The 16,898-nt window shown below is 38.9% G+C and overlaps 3 protein-coding genes across 5 annotated transcripts in view; 2 read left to right on the top strand and 1 right to left on the bottom strand.

Annotated features, from left to right (window-relative positions):
- Positions 1-741: 741 nt before the first annotated feature.
- Positions 742-3,442, bottom strand: pfdn2 (prefoldin subunit 2). The gene is made up of 4 exons (XM_080052578.1): positions 3,348-3,442; positions 2,602-2,690; positions 2,210-2,333; positions 742-1,943 (listed from the first exon to the last, which is right to left on the bottom strand). The coding sequence occupies exons 1-4, from the start codon at positions 3,426-3,428 to the stop codon at positions 1,755-1,757; spliced, it is 483 nt and encodes a 160-aa protein (XP_079908704.1). The 5' UTR covers positions 3,429-3,442; the 3' UTR covers positions 742-1,754.
- A 639-nt stretch (positions 3,443-4,081) lies between these two features.
- On the top strand, positions 4,082-6,687 carry nit1 (nitrilase 1). The gene is made up of 6 exons (XM_080051627.1): positions 4,082-4,250; positions 4,752-4,985; positions 5,132-5,235; positions 5,411-5,547; positions 5,704-5,829; positions 6,147-6,687. The coding sequence occupies exons 1-6, from the start codon at positions 4,162-4,164 to the stop codon at positions 6,411-6,413; spliced, it is 957 nt and encodes a 318-aa protein (XP_079907753.1). The 5' UTR covers positions 4,082-4,161; the 3' UTR covers positions 6,414-6,687.
- A 1,105-nt stretch (positions 6,688-7,792) lies between these two features.
- The window catches only part of clcn3 (chloride channel 3), a 35,433-nt gene continuing 26,327 nt past the window's right edge, over positions 7,793-16,898 (top strand). For 2 of the 3 annotated variants that reach the window (XM_080051631.1, XM_080051629.1), the window contains exons 1-2: positions 7,793-7,857; positions 13,851-14,032. In XM_080051631.1, the coding sequence (XP_079907757.1) occupies positions 13,870-14,032 (163 nt within the window). In that variant the 5' untranslated portion in view covers positions 7,793-7,857; positions 13,851-13,869. Of the gene's footprint in view, positions 7,858-13,850; positions 14,033-16,544; positions 16,723-16,898 lie in introns of those variants that run through there. The other variant, XM_080051632.1, reaches the window with a different exon arrangement.

The raw sequence follows: 16,898 nt of genomic DNA, 5'->3' as shown, positions 1-16,898 counted from the left end.
TATAAATATTGCATTTAGCCTGTGAAAAATAACAACAAAAGTAAGCTGAAATACATTCACAGTGGGACAACCCAATGAAAGTTTTGTTATTCCACAGAAACCAACAAAAGGGCAACATTGTTAGTTTGCAATCATGTGGTCACACTCCCTATAAGTGCAAAGCCTATTGACACACATGTACCCATGAATGAAAATAGATCTGAGGTACTGTCAATTATGCTTACACTAACAATTAATATTAGCATGATTGGGAGAATTATTGACATAGTGCCTTGCTCAAGGGTCTCTACCTACAGTAATGTAAAATAATCAGCAGGACAGATTTCTTCATTCACCTCACCTTAATACCCCAGGAAAGCATGATTGTGGATTGTGAATTATGCCTCATATAAATAATAAATTATGTATAGAGTTTTTTTGTAGAGAAAGCAAACGCTGTGGTTGTATTAAAGATACAATATAGAGGGTTTGGCACCATATGCAGTGGTGTTTGTAAAGCGAACTGAGGCAAAGATGTGATATTGGACAATATAAATACAATTGACATTATACCTTTTTCTTTATCCACCAGTGGAGAAGGACTGATCTGTGAGGTAGCAAAATGGAAATCAGTAAACGTTAATTTAAGTTCACTGCGTTATTTGCAATCCACAGACAGTCTTCCAAATCTGGTGGGGAGGTTGTAAACGGCGGGTGTTTCTGCCGCACAGTAACAAAGATTTAAGACAACACACAAAAAAGCACAATTGTGACATTCTTTAATTCATAACCATAAAAAAAAAAAAAAATCTTTACATCGATATAAGCTATGTAGACAGTCACATCAGGTCCCAGGGGGCATTTTCTTAATTTAGACTGTTAACAAATTCACTTACACAGATCAAAAAGAATACGAGAAGTTTGATTTTGTTTTCAATGACAGGACTTTTAATTATTCAGGTGAGGTGGAAGGAGCACTGACATGTCACTCACTGGTCACGTCGTAGCATGGGCCTTAGTAACCGTAGTAACCGTAAATGGCTTATGTGTGTATACAATTACCTGAGTCCTGAATAAAACAGATGACATAGCCGACATTCATTTTGATGTTTATTGACATGTGCACAGTTTTTACAGTTTAATCTCTAGTTCATGCTCATAACAGGTTTCTCAAAATGCCTTCCAGGACCTGAACTGCCAAGGCAAGGGTGACTCAACCTTTGGACCCCATGAAATCAGCTTGAATTTTTCCAAATTTTTAAGTCCAAAATCTTGAGTTTACAAATTGCAAAAGCTATTTTACTTGATAACGCAACTTGATCCAGTTTTAATTGAATAACCGTGTGCACTCTTGTAAGCTCTGGTCATTTTAAACAATTTTTTTGTCGGCAACAACACTTACATGAGGAAATAAATATTTAATCTTTAAATATTTACTCACTCATGTAACTGAGAATAAGACTAAAATAATTACCGTACTCAGGACTTGAATTAAATTTTTTAATTTATGCCACAATCTTTAAGAAATACAAAAAAAGCCTGCATAACTGAAAGGCAAGTGTAAGACAAACACCCTTAATTTTTTACACACACTAGCATTCACATATGTAAACAGAGAACTATGTGGACTTCAACACCAAGTGCGTTATGACTAGCAGAACCAAATCTTATCTTGTGAAATGTAAATTTTTTAACCTAGATTTTGTGACTCCAACTATTCATTTTCAGTACTGCAGAAATCAAAAGGCTTTACTGTGGCTCTCTACTGTAACAAACTACGACACTAGAACGCCAGCTCCGCTTTTAGACGCGCCTCCTTCGCTGTCCCGGGACGATGCTGACTGGCCTTGTCCCTCTCCTTCTCCCTCTCCCACCAACCGGATGTTGTAGCGTTCTCTGTACTCTGTGAGCTCCCGTCCTTTCAACTGCATCTGTGTGTTGATGGTCTCGATTATTTTGGAGATCTGTGAGGAAGAGAAAAAAAGGAAACACGGTGAAGATGTGTACAAAGTTGTCTCCCATTTTGGGTTAGCGTTACTAGAGAATAATGTTGTCTAAAACACTTTTTTGTTAAAATCAGTGAATACACATATGCAGCTATTATAGGAAAGTGTGATGCAAATCTGGCCCTTTATTTGTTGTTCTAGTCGCATGTTTGCAATTACAATTCTAGTTTGAAATTTACACATAATGTACAAGCAAATTAGCTTTTTCTTTTCTCATCCATCACCTGTTCTTTGTTGTTTTCCAAAGCTGGTAGAACTTCTTTTACTGTCCGCTCCACCAACACTCCTCCTACTAGACGAAAGCATTTCCTTGATGGATCCACGTCTTTCAGGGTGTCAACTACTAAGCTGGATGGAAAAAATTTTAATAAATTAATTTTAAAAAACAGTATGAAATTGAAATCCCATCAGCTGATCAATTTATGGTCTGGTAACTGTGACCAAAATGCGTGGTATTTGTGACTAGGGAATTAGGACATATCACTGAATTGAAGATATCAAAGCTAATGCAGATAATCAGATCTCTGTTGTCTAAGTCAGTGGCAGATTGTTAAAGGAAATTTCTTTTCTTGATCAAATATGAAAGGAGTAGACCAAAAGGACCTCAGTGTCTGACCTGTGCTCGTTGATGTCCATCTCCAACTCTGCAGCTTTAGAAGCCATACTGCGCTGCTCCTGACGCATCTTCTGAAAGGTTGCCACCACCTGCCACAAAAATACAGTCAGCAACATTACAGATACACACTACCTATGTGAGTATTGAAACTTTGTTTTTCAGATTTTTAAGAGACTAATGATTCAATCATAAATCAATGACAACAATTAGCTACATTTAAATAATTAGTTAATTGCAATTAAGTATTTTTTGCAATGATGGCCACGAACGTAGCGTTTTGAACGCAGGGTTATTATAACAGGATCTTACATAGGGGTAGTATTACTTTTAGATGAGAAAAGTATAGTTACTTAGTGTAAAGCTATAGCTTTAGTCACAAGTGAAATAGGACTGGGGTCTTCAGTGATAAAAATAGCCTCTGTCACTTTCTCTTCAACTGGACAAAATATGTTCACACCATCCAATCAGAAGCATTACATTGATTGAAATGCACGTACACTGTATTAAACTGTGTGTTAGAGATGCAAAGAGGTGGTTAACTTTCTATATAAGCTAATAATATTAATATATTCACTCGTGTTGTATGGTTGTGGTGATAAAGCAGAATGATGGCGATGGGGAAGCTAAAGTTAGCCTCGGCTAGCTAGGGGCCAGAATTGCGTATTTATCTTCACCCAACGCGACTGACACACAACAGCAGAGCCTTTGTGGACTAGAAGCGCCCATGGGTTCAGGTGGGCAGTTACCTGTTCGGCCGACGGGCCGGACGGTTTCCCCACGGCGCTAGTGCTGGACTTGCTGCCCGTGCTGCTACTGTTGGCTGCCATCTTGGAAGGGTGTTGCTGTGTAGGACCCCGGGAGGGATAGTAAGAGCTGGTTCATGCGAGTGCCTGTTTGGAAATGCAGATTGACTCTACTGTCTTCAAATATTAAAACAAAAAAAAACAAAAAAAGTGTTTTATATTGTAGATAAAAGAAGGGAAAAATAGACTTTCCCAAATCTATTAATTATTTAAATAGTTTAGACCTTTCTCTAATGTACCACAGTGGGAAAACATTCAAATTACCGGTACTGTATTTTCATTCAGCTGGTAAAACTAATTGCAAACATAGAAAACCTTTATTAAAACCATTAAAAAAACAATTGCCAAGTGCTTGCAAGTTGCAAACTCTTCAGTACTCTTAACAACCCTAAAGCCCTAAAACAGACTTAATTTCTGAATATGTTGCCTAATTTTATTTATTTTCTTCTAATTTTACATAAATCCATGGTAGCCTTCATATTATTTGTTCTTTCTTTCTTTGTTTACTATAGCCTATAGGTCTATATTTTCTGAATAAAAAGAGTCAATCTCACAAAACGATTGTAGTAGGTGTTACCAAAGGCCCTCCAGCAGGTGGAGGTGTTGAACATTCATGTCGGTTTATTTCCTTAGATAATGAACAGAGAAGAAAAAACATCACACAACCTCGACTTATCCTTACTGCAGTACAGTCGACTGTGAGTGAACACACTGAACTAAAATAAATGTCTTACTAACATGGACTAAAAAGGGACCAATGTTCACAGTCGGGTGCATTTTGGGAACATCTACAAAGCATTTTGCTTCACTTCAAGCCTTGAGACAACAGATCAAGCTGCAAAACAGGTATGTTAACTACTCTGAAGTAAATGTATTGTTTTGACACCTGCAGCTAGCCCTCCAAACAGGGAACTTATGATAAAGACCAAATGTGAAATATGTTATTTAAATGGGAACAAGATAGGTTAGATGGTTTTAATTTCAGATATTGCATTTGTATTATTAAAAAAACGTCCTCATATCCTAGGAATGTCACCATGGACACAAAGCTTAAAGATATTATGCAATAAATACACAACAGAATAACTAGTGCAGTTAATGATCTACCATATGACTATACAGTTTCTGTGCTCTGCATATAATATTTACAAGTTGAGCTTGCCATTTTATTATGCTCCTATTTATTGTGTTTTTATTTTTAAATAATAGCAAAATGTATTTTGAATAGTTTTGAGCCCGTAGTCCTTAAGCACTTAGGTCAACTGAGGTTTTTTTTAAATGTGCTATATAAATAAACTTTGACTTGATTATAATATGTTTTAATGTAACAAACTCTTCTCTATGCAGGATGTCGACTGTACCTCACCCAGTGGCGGCAGTGTGTCAGGTGACAGCCACGCCAGACAAACAGGCAAACCTCTCCGCCTGTAAGCTGCTGGTTGAGGAGGCTAAGCAGAGGGGGGCGAGCATGGTGTTCCTGCCTGAAGGCTTCGACTACATCGGGTCCAGTCGAGAGGAAACGCTGTCACTGTCCGAGAGCTTAAATGGAGACACAATCTCACAATACACTCAGCTGGCCAGGTAGTTTATTTTATTGTATTCCTATTACTATGAAATATTGACATAGGTGCCACTTTTTGGCTTTTTTAGATTTTTTTAACTTATTGTCAGATATGTTTGTTCAGTCTGACAATGCTGGAAGGTATTTTAACTCCTCCTTCTTCCAGGAAGTTGGAGGTGTGGCTGTCTCTGGGAGGGTTTCACGAACGAGGACACGAGTGGGAGACTGACAGACGAATCTACAACTGTCACATCATAATTAATGATAAAGGTACAGTCAAGTGAATAATCTCTCTTGCAAACACTCAGAAATAGGAATCCAAAACCATTTTGATTATGATAATTGAATAGTTTTTAAGACCCACTGTCCCTGTTTTCCACTTGATGATTCCATTTATAACTCACAAATACACACTAAGACTAACACATTTTCACTACACACACAGGCGACATCATCTCAGTCTACAGGAAATCCCATTTGTTTGATGTGGAACTGCCAGAAAAAGGCGTGTCCCTTAAAGAAAGTGCCTCCACCATCCCCGGACCCTCCCTTGTGTCTCCGGTCCAAACTCCCATCGGCAAGGTGTCAGCAATTTAATGAGATATTAATCAATAATCTTTTTTCCACACATATTCAGGCATGTTTTGGATATATTTTGGGCTTCACAAATGTTCTTTTACATTAAAATCTGTTTGTGATCTATGTCTGTTTTGAGCAAATTTCATATTGTTTTCACAGGTTGGCCTGGGCATCTGCTATGACCTGAGGTTCCCGGAGTTATCCCTGGCTCTGCTAAGGCACGGGGCAGAGATTCTGACATACCCTTCAGCCTTCACCGTAGCAACAGGAACTGCTCACTGGGAGGTGGGATGACTTACAATGATGTCACCAACAGACTGGATATAAATTATAACTCATGATGATAGATAGATAGATAGTTTTATTGTCATTGCATATAAAACACAAAACATGTTGTCTACAGCACAACTCCAACTAGCAACATTCCAAAGGGCATTAATAAGTTATTATAAATAAGTAATCAAAAGAAATCTGTCAGTATTAAAAAAAAAACTTTAATACAAAAAATGATATGTATTAAATTTAAAAAACACGGAATGATCAAACCAACAGGCTTAGATACAAACTAGCTAACACAAACCTTTTATATTTATTCCCTATAGGTGTTGCTTCGTGCGCGGGCCATCGAGAACCAGTGTTTCGTGCTGGCGGCGGCGCAGGCGGGCCAGCACCATGAGAAGCGCTCGTCATACGGCCACGCCATGGCGGTGGATCCCTGGGGCGAGGTGCTAGGCGACTGTGGAGGGGAGAAGCCGGGTCTGGTGCTAGTGGAGATCGACTTAGAGAAGGTTAATAGTACCAGGAGGAATATGCCCATACAGCAGCACCGCAGAAACACTGGATTCTATCACAGTCTGGAGAAGACTTGACTATAAGAGAAAAGTCTGTGAAGCTGGGAAAAAATTATAATTATGGAGAAACATGTCAAAATTGATGCATTTTTAATGTTGTTTTTGAATAACAGTGCAGCTCTATGGCACAGAGGAATATGTATAACATTAATTTTGGATTTTAATCTCTGTAGCATTTAAATTTCAAGTCTGCTCAAACTAGTTTGTAAATGGCACTACTCGTACTGGTCAAAAGATGGTGCTATTGGGTAGGAACACGAGAAGAAACTGGTGGAAATGGCAAAAGTGGATTGGTCAAATTCACCTGTTGTTTTGTTTGTGATAAAATGAAATACTCTTATGTGGTGAAGGACAATAAACTCTGAAAAAATCACCTTTGACTTGTCCTGCTTTTCCTATTGAAATAAACAGATCACTTTCCTTTGTTGGCATGGCAACACATCGCTGTCTCTGAGGTGCAAAATGACGATATCATATGATTAATGAAATGGTGAAGAAATGTTCTCACCACTGTGTTGTTTCAGTTTTAATCTTATATTGAATTCCAAATGTATTTTTTAATATAATTTAATTTTCCAGAGATAATTGTTTTTGTGCAACCAACAGTCCAAGATCCAAAACACTCATTTTATAATAGCGTGACAGTGTGTCATTACAACGTGTCAATTTCCAATTCGTAGTGAAACTGTTTTGCATTTCTAGCTTGATGACTATTTGATATAAGGTGGAACTCAGATCTTTCACTTGAATGAAAGTTGAAATGATACAACGTGAAGTCATGCATTCAAAGTCTTACTAAGTTAGAAGTACAAAAGCATGTGCATGAAAATATACTTCAATTACCTAAAGAAAACCTACTCATTATGAAGAATTGCCCATTTGGTATCATATATACTTCCTGGATTATAAGATGTGTTGCCATATTGTGTATCACTTTACTGCTGCTACTTAATATTCTTCTGGTGACTAATAATAGGCCTACATTTTTTTTCAAGTTGATATGTATTTTTATATTATTAACTATATCTTAACTACTGTCAAATCAATGTAAAGGAGTTAAGAGTAAAATTAGAATATTTCCCTCCAAATTGTAGTAGAGGAAATAGCCTACTACAAGACTACTACTTGGGAGGAAATTACTACCAGCCTAAATTGCAAGCCTATCTTAACAATACAATACATTAATCGATTATCTTAATTGTCGTCTCCCATTTTGTGTCCATTTAATCATATATTATTCATGTATAATGTTTGATTGCCAGTTTTGGTTTTACTGCCGTGCTGCTCCTGTTGAGATGGGAGACAGGAAGTGAACGTCACTGACGGGACAGAAAAACGCAAACACCATCATCATGATGAGAAGGAGGAGAATGTCAAATCCACTCGTTTAGGAAACCCACAAAAAGACATCGTCTCAACTCAGGAAAACAATGCATTGTTGTCGAATTGTGGCACCAGGAAGGTAGGCCCACGTTACGTCGCTTCGTTTTATTTGTATGTATTTATCATCAGCGTTCATGGCGGTTAACGTTTAAGTGTGTTTCACCATCCGAGGCCACATCATCCATCCATCTATCCATCTTTCCATCCACCTTACCTTTTGGACTCTGTGTCCAAAAATAATTCACTATGTTAGCCCACGTGTACGTCCGAATAAAGATATAATGCGGTTTCTATGTGTAGCTTTTGGTAGTCGGTAGAGGCCCGCGTGTGCTACTGCAGCCAACATGGGAAGAAGCGGTTGCATGCCGTAGAAACCATGAAATGCAGATGTAACGTTAATGCTAACCGCTGCAAAGGTCTGTGGAGGTTTGGTCGCCAATGCTGGCTCTGTCATGTTTGATTTTTTGTTTCTTTTTTACCCTGGTTCACATTGGGGAAACAAACCCATCATTCTTGTTGATCTGGTAGCCTACATTCTGCTCTCCGTCCTACAAATCCTCATCCTCATAAATATATAATGCATTCAACACTATGCTTTTTAAAATATAGGCTACTTGTGGATTCCTGCTAAAACAAGATGTCACAATCATCATGTATTCTATTGATATTTACTGTAAAGCTTATATGAGAAGTCGATTAATGAATTAGTAGATACATTTATTGATCATTTCTTAGCCAAATATTCAGAGGTTACATCCTCTTTGAAGTGATTTCTATAGGTTTTTTAGTCTTTTGTCATTGTCACATGAATATCTTTGGGTTTGGATTTTTTGATTTATAATTTAGGCAAATAAAATACCTACATTTGGCCTAATGAAAGCTAGCTGAATACTATATAGTATTGGTTGGTTTGCATAATTTGCTAACATTCAATACACCTAATGATTATTCAGTAATTGAGAACATTTATTTATATATTTATTCATTTATATATCAGAATCAGGTTTATTGCATGTATGTTCACATATATAAGGAATTTGCCGTGGTCTGCACACAGACCATGTGAAGCTTAAGCTAATTTGTTATGTCTGTCCCTATAGTCCCTGCAAAATGTTTGCAGAATAGTTTGACATGACATTTTCACATCGTCCCATTCCTAGACTAGAGGTTAACGTACCTCTTTATATTTCAAATTAAGACATCAAATGTTGACAAGATGTCTTGGTCACTGAAAGTAGTGGTAATGTTAAACATATACTAACTATTGTAAATATTTACCTGCTGTTAACCTTTCACTCTGACTCTGTGACTGATCAGGTTTTCACATGTATGTTTTTTTTTTTTTCATTACCCGGCTGTCCTTTCGCTACAGAATAAAGACTCTGTTGTATTTCTACTATTTTCTACGCGACGGTTACAGACAGGTCAAAGCAAAGACGCTGCTCCTTATTTGATTAGATTTTGCTATCGCTGTAATCAACAGTACTGATTGTGTTATGTAGGCCTATGTATGTCTGCAGTGTCTCTATTTTCATTAAGCTTGACCTTAAGAATTACATTCACAGAAGTTAAGTGACATGTTCCTTCACATAGAGGGCCACATTACAAAGGTTTGCAAAGATAACATGGGATTTCCTGAATTGTGCTTATATTTCTTGGAATAAAAACATTATATTGTACTTTACAATTCCAGAATTTGATATTTTAATGTGAGTCAACTCAAGCTCCCACTGAGTAATTAGTAGCTTATAATCACAGCATATTGAGAGACGCATGAAAGAACTTGTCAATCCAAAATGGATATTTTCACTAGCCTGGTAGATAAGAATTAGTCTGCCTGAGTAGAATAATACTCCCAGACTGGCATAGGCTGGATGAAATTGATATCTGAAGATTCTGACAAAGCCTCATTGATAACACATACACACTCTGAAGGATTTCTCGAATTACTGCATTTCTTTTTACTTTCGTTGTAGGCCGCACAGGACATGAATTATTCATCTTTCAGTTTTCATTTTGCCATTGTGGCTATATCCACCGTCGTCAGTTGAGCCTGATATTTTCTTTTTACTTCAGGATCTTTAAAAGGCAGCAGATTTTTTAATGATGCTGTTATTTACATAGTGTAGCAACAGCCTGACACGTTTTTATATATTGTGGTTGTCTGCAAGAAATGCAGCTGTTGGAAGACAAAGAAAAAGTACTAAAGCATAAATTACTAAAAACAACTTCACTTCATCACCTGATATAGAAAGACTTGAATCAGTGGTGGATGATGCCATCCTTAGTAATAAGCTTCTTGTCCTTGAAAGCCACAGTAGCTTCTCTAAGTTCATCACTACGTGGCTTCAGCAGTTCTTTGTGTTAGCGTTACAGTGGGTGCGTGCAGGTGTCTCCTGATTGGTTCCTCTTTATTGAGCTGATGTGTAATTGTGGGAAGTGAAAGAGCTCCCTGCTCTGTACCGTGGATGTTTTGCCACAAAGCAAATCCATATATCGATTTTAGGAAGAAAAAAAAATTAAGGATGTGTGTTAGCTTATCGGCCCTGTCTATGGAGGAGGTGTGAGCCTGTCTGTTAGAGGGAGGGCAAAACGCTGACTCACATCCCCCAGCGACGGTCACCCAGGGCAACACCTCCATAGTGACCAGACACAGGGAGATAAGGCTCTCAGTTGTGTAAGATCAGCAACGGTTTCTTCCCTGGCTGTTGATTATGCTTCACACACACACACACACACACACACACACACACACACACACACACACACACACACACACACACACACACACACACACACACACACACACACAGCTACCTCATCGTTTGTCCACGTCCTCAAACTACAAAATGAAATCCATCTCCTCCTCAATAATCAACACACTCTATCCTCCATGGCATAATTACTGTTTTGATCACTGCTGCAGAGAACAAGGGAGGAAAACATGAACAAGCAAACTGCAATCTAGTCATAATTATAGCGATCAAATGTCACCAGCAGAGAGGAAACGGAGGGAGGAAAGATTAAAAGTCTAAATGAAAGCAGGCCCAGCAGCAAAGTTCATTAGATATCACAGCGGTCTGTTGGAGAAGATAATTGCACAGCTTTAATGTGCATTTTTTCCCCTCTCACTCTTAATTTGTCCTGCTGGTTATGCTGCTACCCCCGCTGTGCTAAAGTGTGTGTTTTGGAGACATGTTTTGGAAAACTGACTTTTTCCGTGTTTGGGTATTTCAGCTCACAAAAGCTGAAATAAGACCACCATGTCATTTTCTTTTGGGCTGTTATAGCTATAGTGCGTAACTTCTATTTCTTTGGCGCTTCTTGGGATTATTTTTTTGAGCAGGTGCTCAAACTGAGCGTTTCAGACAATGGGGGAAAAAGCTGAGAATAGGTTTCCCCTTTAAATTTCAGAACAACCACTAAAGCCTAGATTGAATCCAAAAAAATAGCTAAAAGAAGTTTGGTGCGATATAACAGAACAATTTCTGTAAAAGAACAACAGTAACAACAAAAGGCGATCTCACATGAACTTTACCTCGGCTTTGACTTTGCAAATGAGCTGAATTGAATTTCCTGGCCGCACTGATTGGATAAAGGCTCAGAGGGAAGTCTGGTCTCATGATGAATCAGTTTGGTTGTTGGCACAGGGAGAGTTTCTCTTCCCCCTTTGCTCCCGTTATGGAGTATGTGCAAGGGAGGATTAGCAGTCTTTAACCTCTCTGTTTGACTTTGCAGAAGGCTTTTATACTTGATAGCTTGTGTTGTGTTGTTGACAAGGTGTCTGTATTTATTTGGTAGAGAAGAGTGACTTTCACTTTTTGCAGCAGCCCACATCTCAAGGGTCCATCGATCAGTACTACTCAGTTCAAATCTTGGTCAAAACACTCAAAAACAGTTTAAAGGGCACTCTGGCTGGTATGTAGTTATGACAGTTTAAACTTTCAAATACTAATATCATCCCCGACAATCCAGTATTGGTCGGGCTGTGATTTCAAGATCATGAGACAAAGTTTTTTTAGATCGATTCTTTGTTCCTCTGTGGTGGGTTTTTGTTTTGGTGGGAGGCAGAGAACTACAGTTGCTTTGTTGTTAACTGAACCACATATCTTTAAACTTTTCATGTTACCCTAAGTTAAAAAATAAGTCTTCTTCATACAATAAAATTCACTTTCTACAGTTAAGGTTCTCTTGCCATGAAATTAACTTTTCATAAACTCTCTCTATAAAGGCACTTATCTAATTTTTTTAAAGAAGTCCACTTCCTAAGTCCATCGTGCTGACTCAAATCTTTTCTTTCTTTACTTCCTCTAAATGTGTGGCCTTTCCTTAATGTCACTCTTCCAGTGCCCCAATGAAAAACCAAGATTTAGAAGAATATCAAATCCGTTTAAGTCCATATGGAAGGAGCTTAGAAAATGAATCCGTCTCTTTAACAGATATATGTAGAACTGTAAGACGTTGCTTATCAGTCCATGCAGGATTACTAAAGATCGGTCAGGTTACTACTGCTCCAGGGCACATTAAGTTTCTATCGAAGTTTCATCCCTCAAGGCTGATATTCCTATAAATATCTCCAGGTTATTTGCAATCTTTTCAGAGTCTATGCACTGTCATTATGGCTTGGCCTGTTGGGAATTCTCTCAGATACGGTCTCAGTAATGTCCTTGGTCACAGATTCTGCTGTAGTTTCTATCTTTTCCACAAGGGGGCGAAGTTTGAGCAGAGTTGAAGTGCCGGGTGCTGACGTGCTCTCCTGTCTTTGGTCCCCACATCGTAGGGAAGATGTCCATGTGTCATATTAATCCCTCAGACTATAAATACACCACTTGGCTGTACAGCGAACAGAACGTTGAAACGTCACCGTTACGTTGTCTGATACTTAATTTGAATGAGGATTATCTGATATTGTCTGCCGTTGAGAGCCACCGTTTTCACTGCTTGTATTTAAGAATAAGAAATTCAAAATAAGAGTGAAGTACATATTCTTTCAAGATGTATTTATCATCGGAAAGTTTGTTCTCTCTGAGACACATTTCTCCCTATCCAGGTTAAAAACTGCAGTTACAGTTTATTAGTTTATTTCTTCCAGAGCGCAGTGGTAGCCAGATTACAGTTCTTTCAAGGAAAAGTCTTGGATATAACAAGGGAATTAATAAATTACAAATCTGTAAAACACAGTGTAAGACAGAGGCTGCAGTTTGAAGCTGAGATATCGACTTTAATGTCAGATGTAGTTCCCAACTCCACAAGACTTATTGATGGTTTAAAATCTGCATTGGCCGGTGGGATCAATTCTTCTTCTTCTTCTTGCATCTCTGGTGAATCGGTCCAAACGTTTGTTCTCAATCTTTTCCAGCCCATCTCTCTTTCAGGGCTCAGGCATTTACTTAGGCTCAGCATCATCATCATCATCATGAAACATCTTTTACTTAAATCTCAAGCTTCCCTGGCCGCCTTCATTTTCCTTACATTTTAAAAGATCATCTGTACCACTCTTCTTTCACTCCTCCAACACCTTTTCCTCCTCTTTCTTTTACTTCATCCTCCATTGCCATTCGATCACCTTTGTTAACCAGGGACACTTTGAAATAAGGTTAATTTCCTCTTTTTCATAGGTAATAACTTTTCTTTAAAAACATTATTAGACATTTTTGACACTTCTAGGACATTGTGGACACTTCTCTCTCAGTTTTGCTCTTTTTGTTTCCAAGTGAAGACACCAGTTGCCCAATTGTCCGAATGTAACTGGATAGAAATATAATGGATACAATGTTTAGTTTAGGTTTTTGTTACTGATCTGAGAGCAAGCTCTGGTTTCTTGTGTTGCCCCGTTCAAATTATGACTTTTTTTTTGTACTATGAATGTGTGTACGACTCTAATATCTCCATCGTCTTGTCTGTCTTTGCTGTTTAACTTGGAGTCAGTTTGCACGCTAATAACAAACCCACCCTACTCATCTGTTTGCCTGACGGACTCACTTTCACCCCATAGACTCTCTAATCTACCCATCCTCACAACACAGTGTGTATATCTCCACCACTACCCCTCCCTCCCTCCTTATCACCCAGGGCTCGGGCGCGTTGCTAAATGGAGTCGGAGCAGCTCTACCACAGAGGCTACTGCAGGAACAGCTACAACAGCATCGCCAGCGCCAGCAGCGACGAGGAGCTGCTGGATGGGGCCGCCGCCATCATGGACTTCCACACCACAGAGGATGACAACCTGTTGGATGGGGACGCGGCCTCCCCAGGTACAAAACACCTCCCAACTCCCGACAGCTGTGTTTTGATTGGTCCTTGAGCCAAGTTTTGACGAGCCCCGAACCCTCACTCACGCTCCAATCAGATTCCTTGAATTCCTCAGTGAGCTTCCAATTGGTTCCTTCAATTCTTCTGATCCTGCTTCTTCATGTCCAAAATCCAAGTCTGCCTTCTGCGTCCAGATAAAGCAGATACATTGCTTCGCTGGTTGTGAAGTCACACCGCTTCTGCTGCTATGGAGACCCATCAAGTGTGCTCTCCCGCTTGTGTGTGTCCCTTTCCTCCTCATCTCTTTCCACACCCATCAGCTGCTCCATATCATTCCGCTCACCCATCGCCTAGCTCCCATATGACTGAAGCAGCCTCTCAAATGGTTATAAAACTATTTATTGAAGGTGAAAAATGTGGTTAAATACCTTCAAAGTCACGTATTTGTAACCTGCTGATAACAAAATAATCTGAGCTGAGAAGTAAACTGAGGTTTGGACCGTACCACAGGTGACCCTTAATTGACTTGATAACAAGTGATGATAAGATGTTCAGGTGATAGCCTATGAGTAACCTCAACTCAAGGTAACATAGTACTTTTTTTTAGCTTTCAGTTCACCCATTTTTAAACATCTCAATACATAGTTGTTGATTTCACTTAGCTTTTTAAAAATGTATTTGCTATTTGAGCTACGTTTAATTAATTGATTATTTTGCCGGTTTTAATTTAGTCAATTTAGTCAATTTAATCCTTCTGTGTACATCAGTTAATTACTTGCTTTATAACCATTTGTAAGGCTTCCCAAAATGCATGTTTTTGGCTGCTCCTGTGTCTTGTTTGTTATGTTCTCCTGTTGCATCCACCATCTTGGCCTTGTCAACTTTTTTAACGCCCTTGCTTTCTGTGTTCCTGTGGTTTACTTTGCGGTCTCGCCACCACTGTTATGTGTGCTTTGGCCTTTCCCGTCGCTCCTTCGTCCTGCATCTCAGCTCACGTGGATTGGTCTTTTTCATGTGTGGTAGAAATGTACCAAGGAACTGGGGTAGTAAAAATACAGACACGTGGCAGATAATTCTATTTCTTGTTATAAATCGTCAGCAGCTTGCTAAATATAGCAGCTTTTTAGGTGGAAATCCAGGGATTTTGGTTAATGAATAGAAAACAACGTATTTAGTTTGGATTTATTTTCAAGTGTCTTGTGTCATTGTGTTTTTTTTTCTGCTGAGTTCCTCTAATTATCTCATTCATATTTTGGCTGCTTGTCTGGCTGCCATGCGACTTTATTATAGTCGTCATACCTGTCATTCTAGTGTAGTCACCTCACCTGCTTCTCATTCATTCAGCTTTGTAGTGGCACTACGTGACTGATGTATAACTGGTGTGTATCAACATCCGATATGCTGCTTCCGGTTTGTTCTTCCTTGTCTTGAGTAAAAGTGCTGATTCCTCTTATGTTTGCCCCTCTCCATTTCTTTATTTCGCACTTTCAGCTGATTAAACAAAACATACACACATAGGGGTCGTGTCAAAGGTGTCGGCTGAGCTTAGCACTGCAGTCTACGATTGGCTTCCAGTTTGGACATTCGCTGTTTTTTTGTGTGAAGTTACAGTATACTGACTGTACATAAATACATTTACATATACACATTGAGAGGGACATTGTTCTTTGAAAAAATGTGCTTGTCCCTTATCTTTAGTGGGCAAACTAAGTAACAGAGACACTGTTTCAGATCTACCTCAAACGTATTTTGGCATTGCTGTCTTGTTTCTTATTTGCATGGCGCTAGATGGAACGTGAGGGGATAACCAAAGTCATTAGAATTTATAAGATTGTGTGTAGTTGCAGATCATTTGGGTGAGTTACTACTTTTTTTTTTTTTTTTTTGGATTATCCATTTGTAGGAGTTTGTATTTTGTCTTTGCCGTATCATTTTACTCACAGACCCAGCGGTAGTTGAGGTTGTGCTTATGTTACCGACATTTATTTATATGCAAAAGTTACACACTAAAGCTTTATCGGCAGAAGGTGACCACTTCCACCACTCATACTGTCATTGCTGCTATACTGTACAAAGGGAGCTTCAGTTGCACCAATCATTTACACATAACTGATACTGAAATCTGATACTATTACAACTGACTCCTAATTGTCCTGTGTACATATATTACTACTACTGTGTTTGCATAGGCTCCACCCACTCCACTATTCTTTGAATGACCTGCTCTCGACATTCCCACGAACCAGTTTGGCTGCCAGCCGAAAGAATGTTCCTTCCTTGAAGTGTGTGGTGCCTCCCCTAGCTATTTTTACGTTATTCTGAGGGGTGGGCTCTTAGGAAAGATTGTAAAGCCCTCCTCTTGGGCTGCGACTGCATTGTGAACAAGGGGCTGGCTCACTCTGTAGTCCCGTGGAGATTTTTTAGTTTGAAAACTTTTTGATTGCTTAGCGCTCGCAAAAGGATATGAATGGAGCAATGCTTTGGAAAATGTTCCTCCTTGAAGTGAAAAGGATTTACTCGGGTTGCTTTTAACTTGCTGGATTACACTGGAGACTGGAAGGTTTTTTAGTTTTTTTCAAACTTCATGTTGTTCTTTGGTGGTTTTTGACGTCCTGACTGGGACTTGTTGAGCTAAGAAACTATGGCTCACAACACCTGTGCTATTTCCTAGCAACAGGAGCCCTGCTGAAAGGTAACCATGATTGTTGGGAATGTTTTTATGTTTTAGTGATAACAAAATGACAGCGTGTGAAATGTCAGGGTCCCATTGTTTGGGCCGGACTTTAGCTGCATTGTTTCATACGATAACACAAGATTACAAAACACTCTGCTCCAAAAAACACAGCGACCGTGTGATCCCTTTTGTAG

Source organism: Ammodytes marinus, assembly GCF_949987685.1.
Source record: "Ammodytes marinus genome assembly, chromosome: 23".
In the NCBI taxonomy this organism is placed as follows: Eukaryota; Metazoa; Chordata; class Actinopteri; order Uranoscopiformes; family Ammodytidae; genus Ammodytes; species Ammodytes marinus.
Note: the sequence above shows the minus strand (reverse complement) of the source record. Positions and strands in the feature narration are given on the sequence as shown.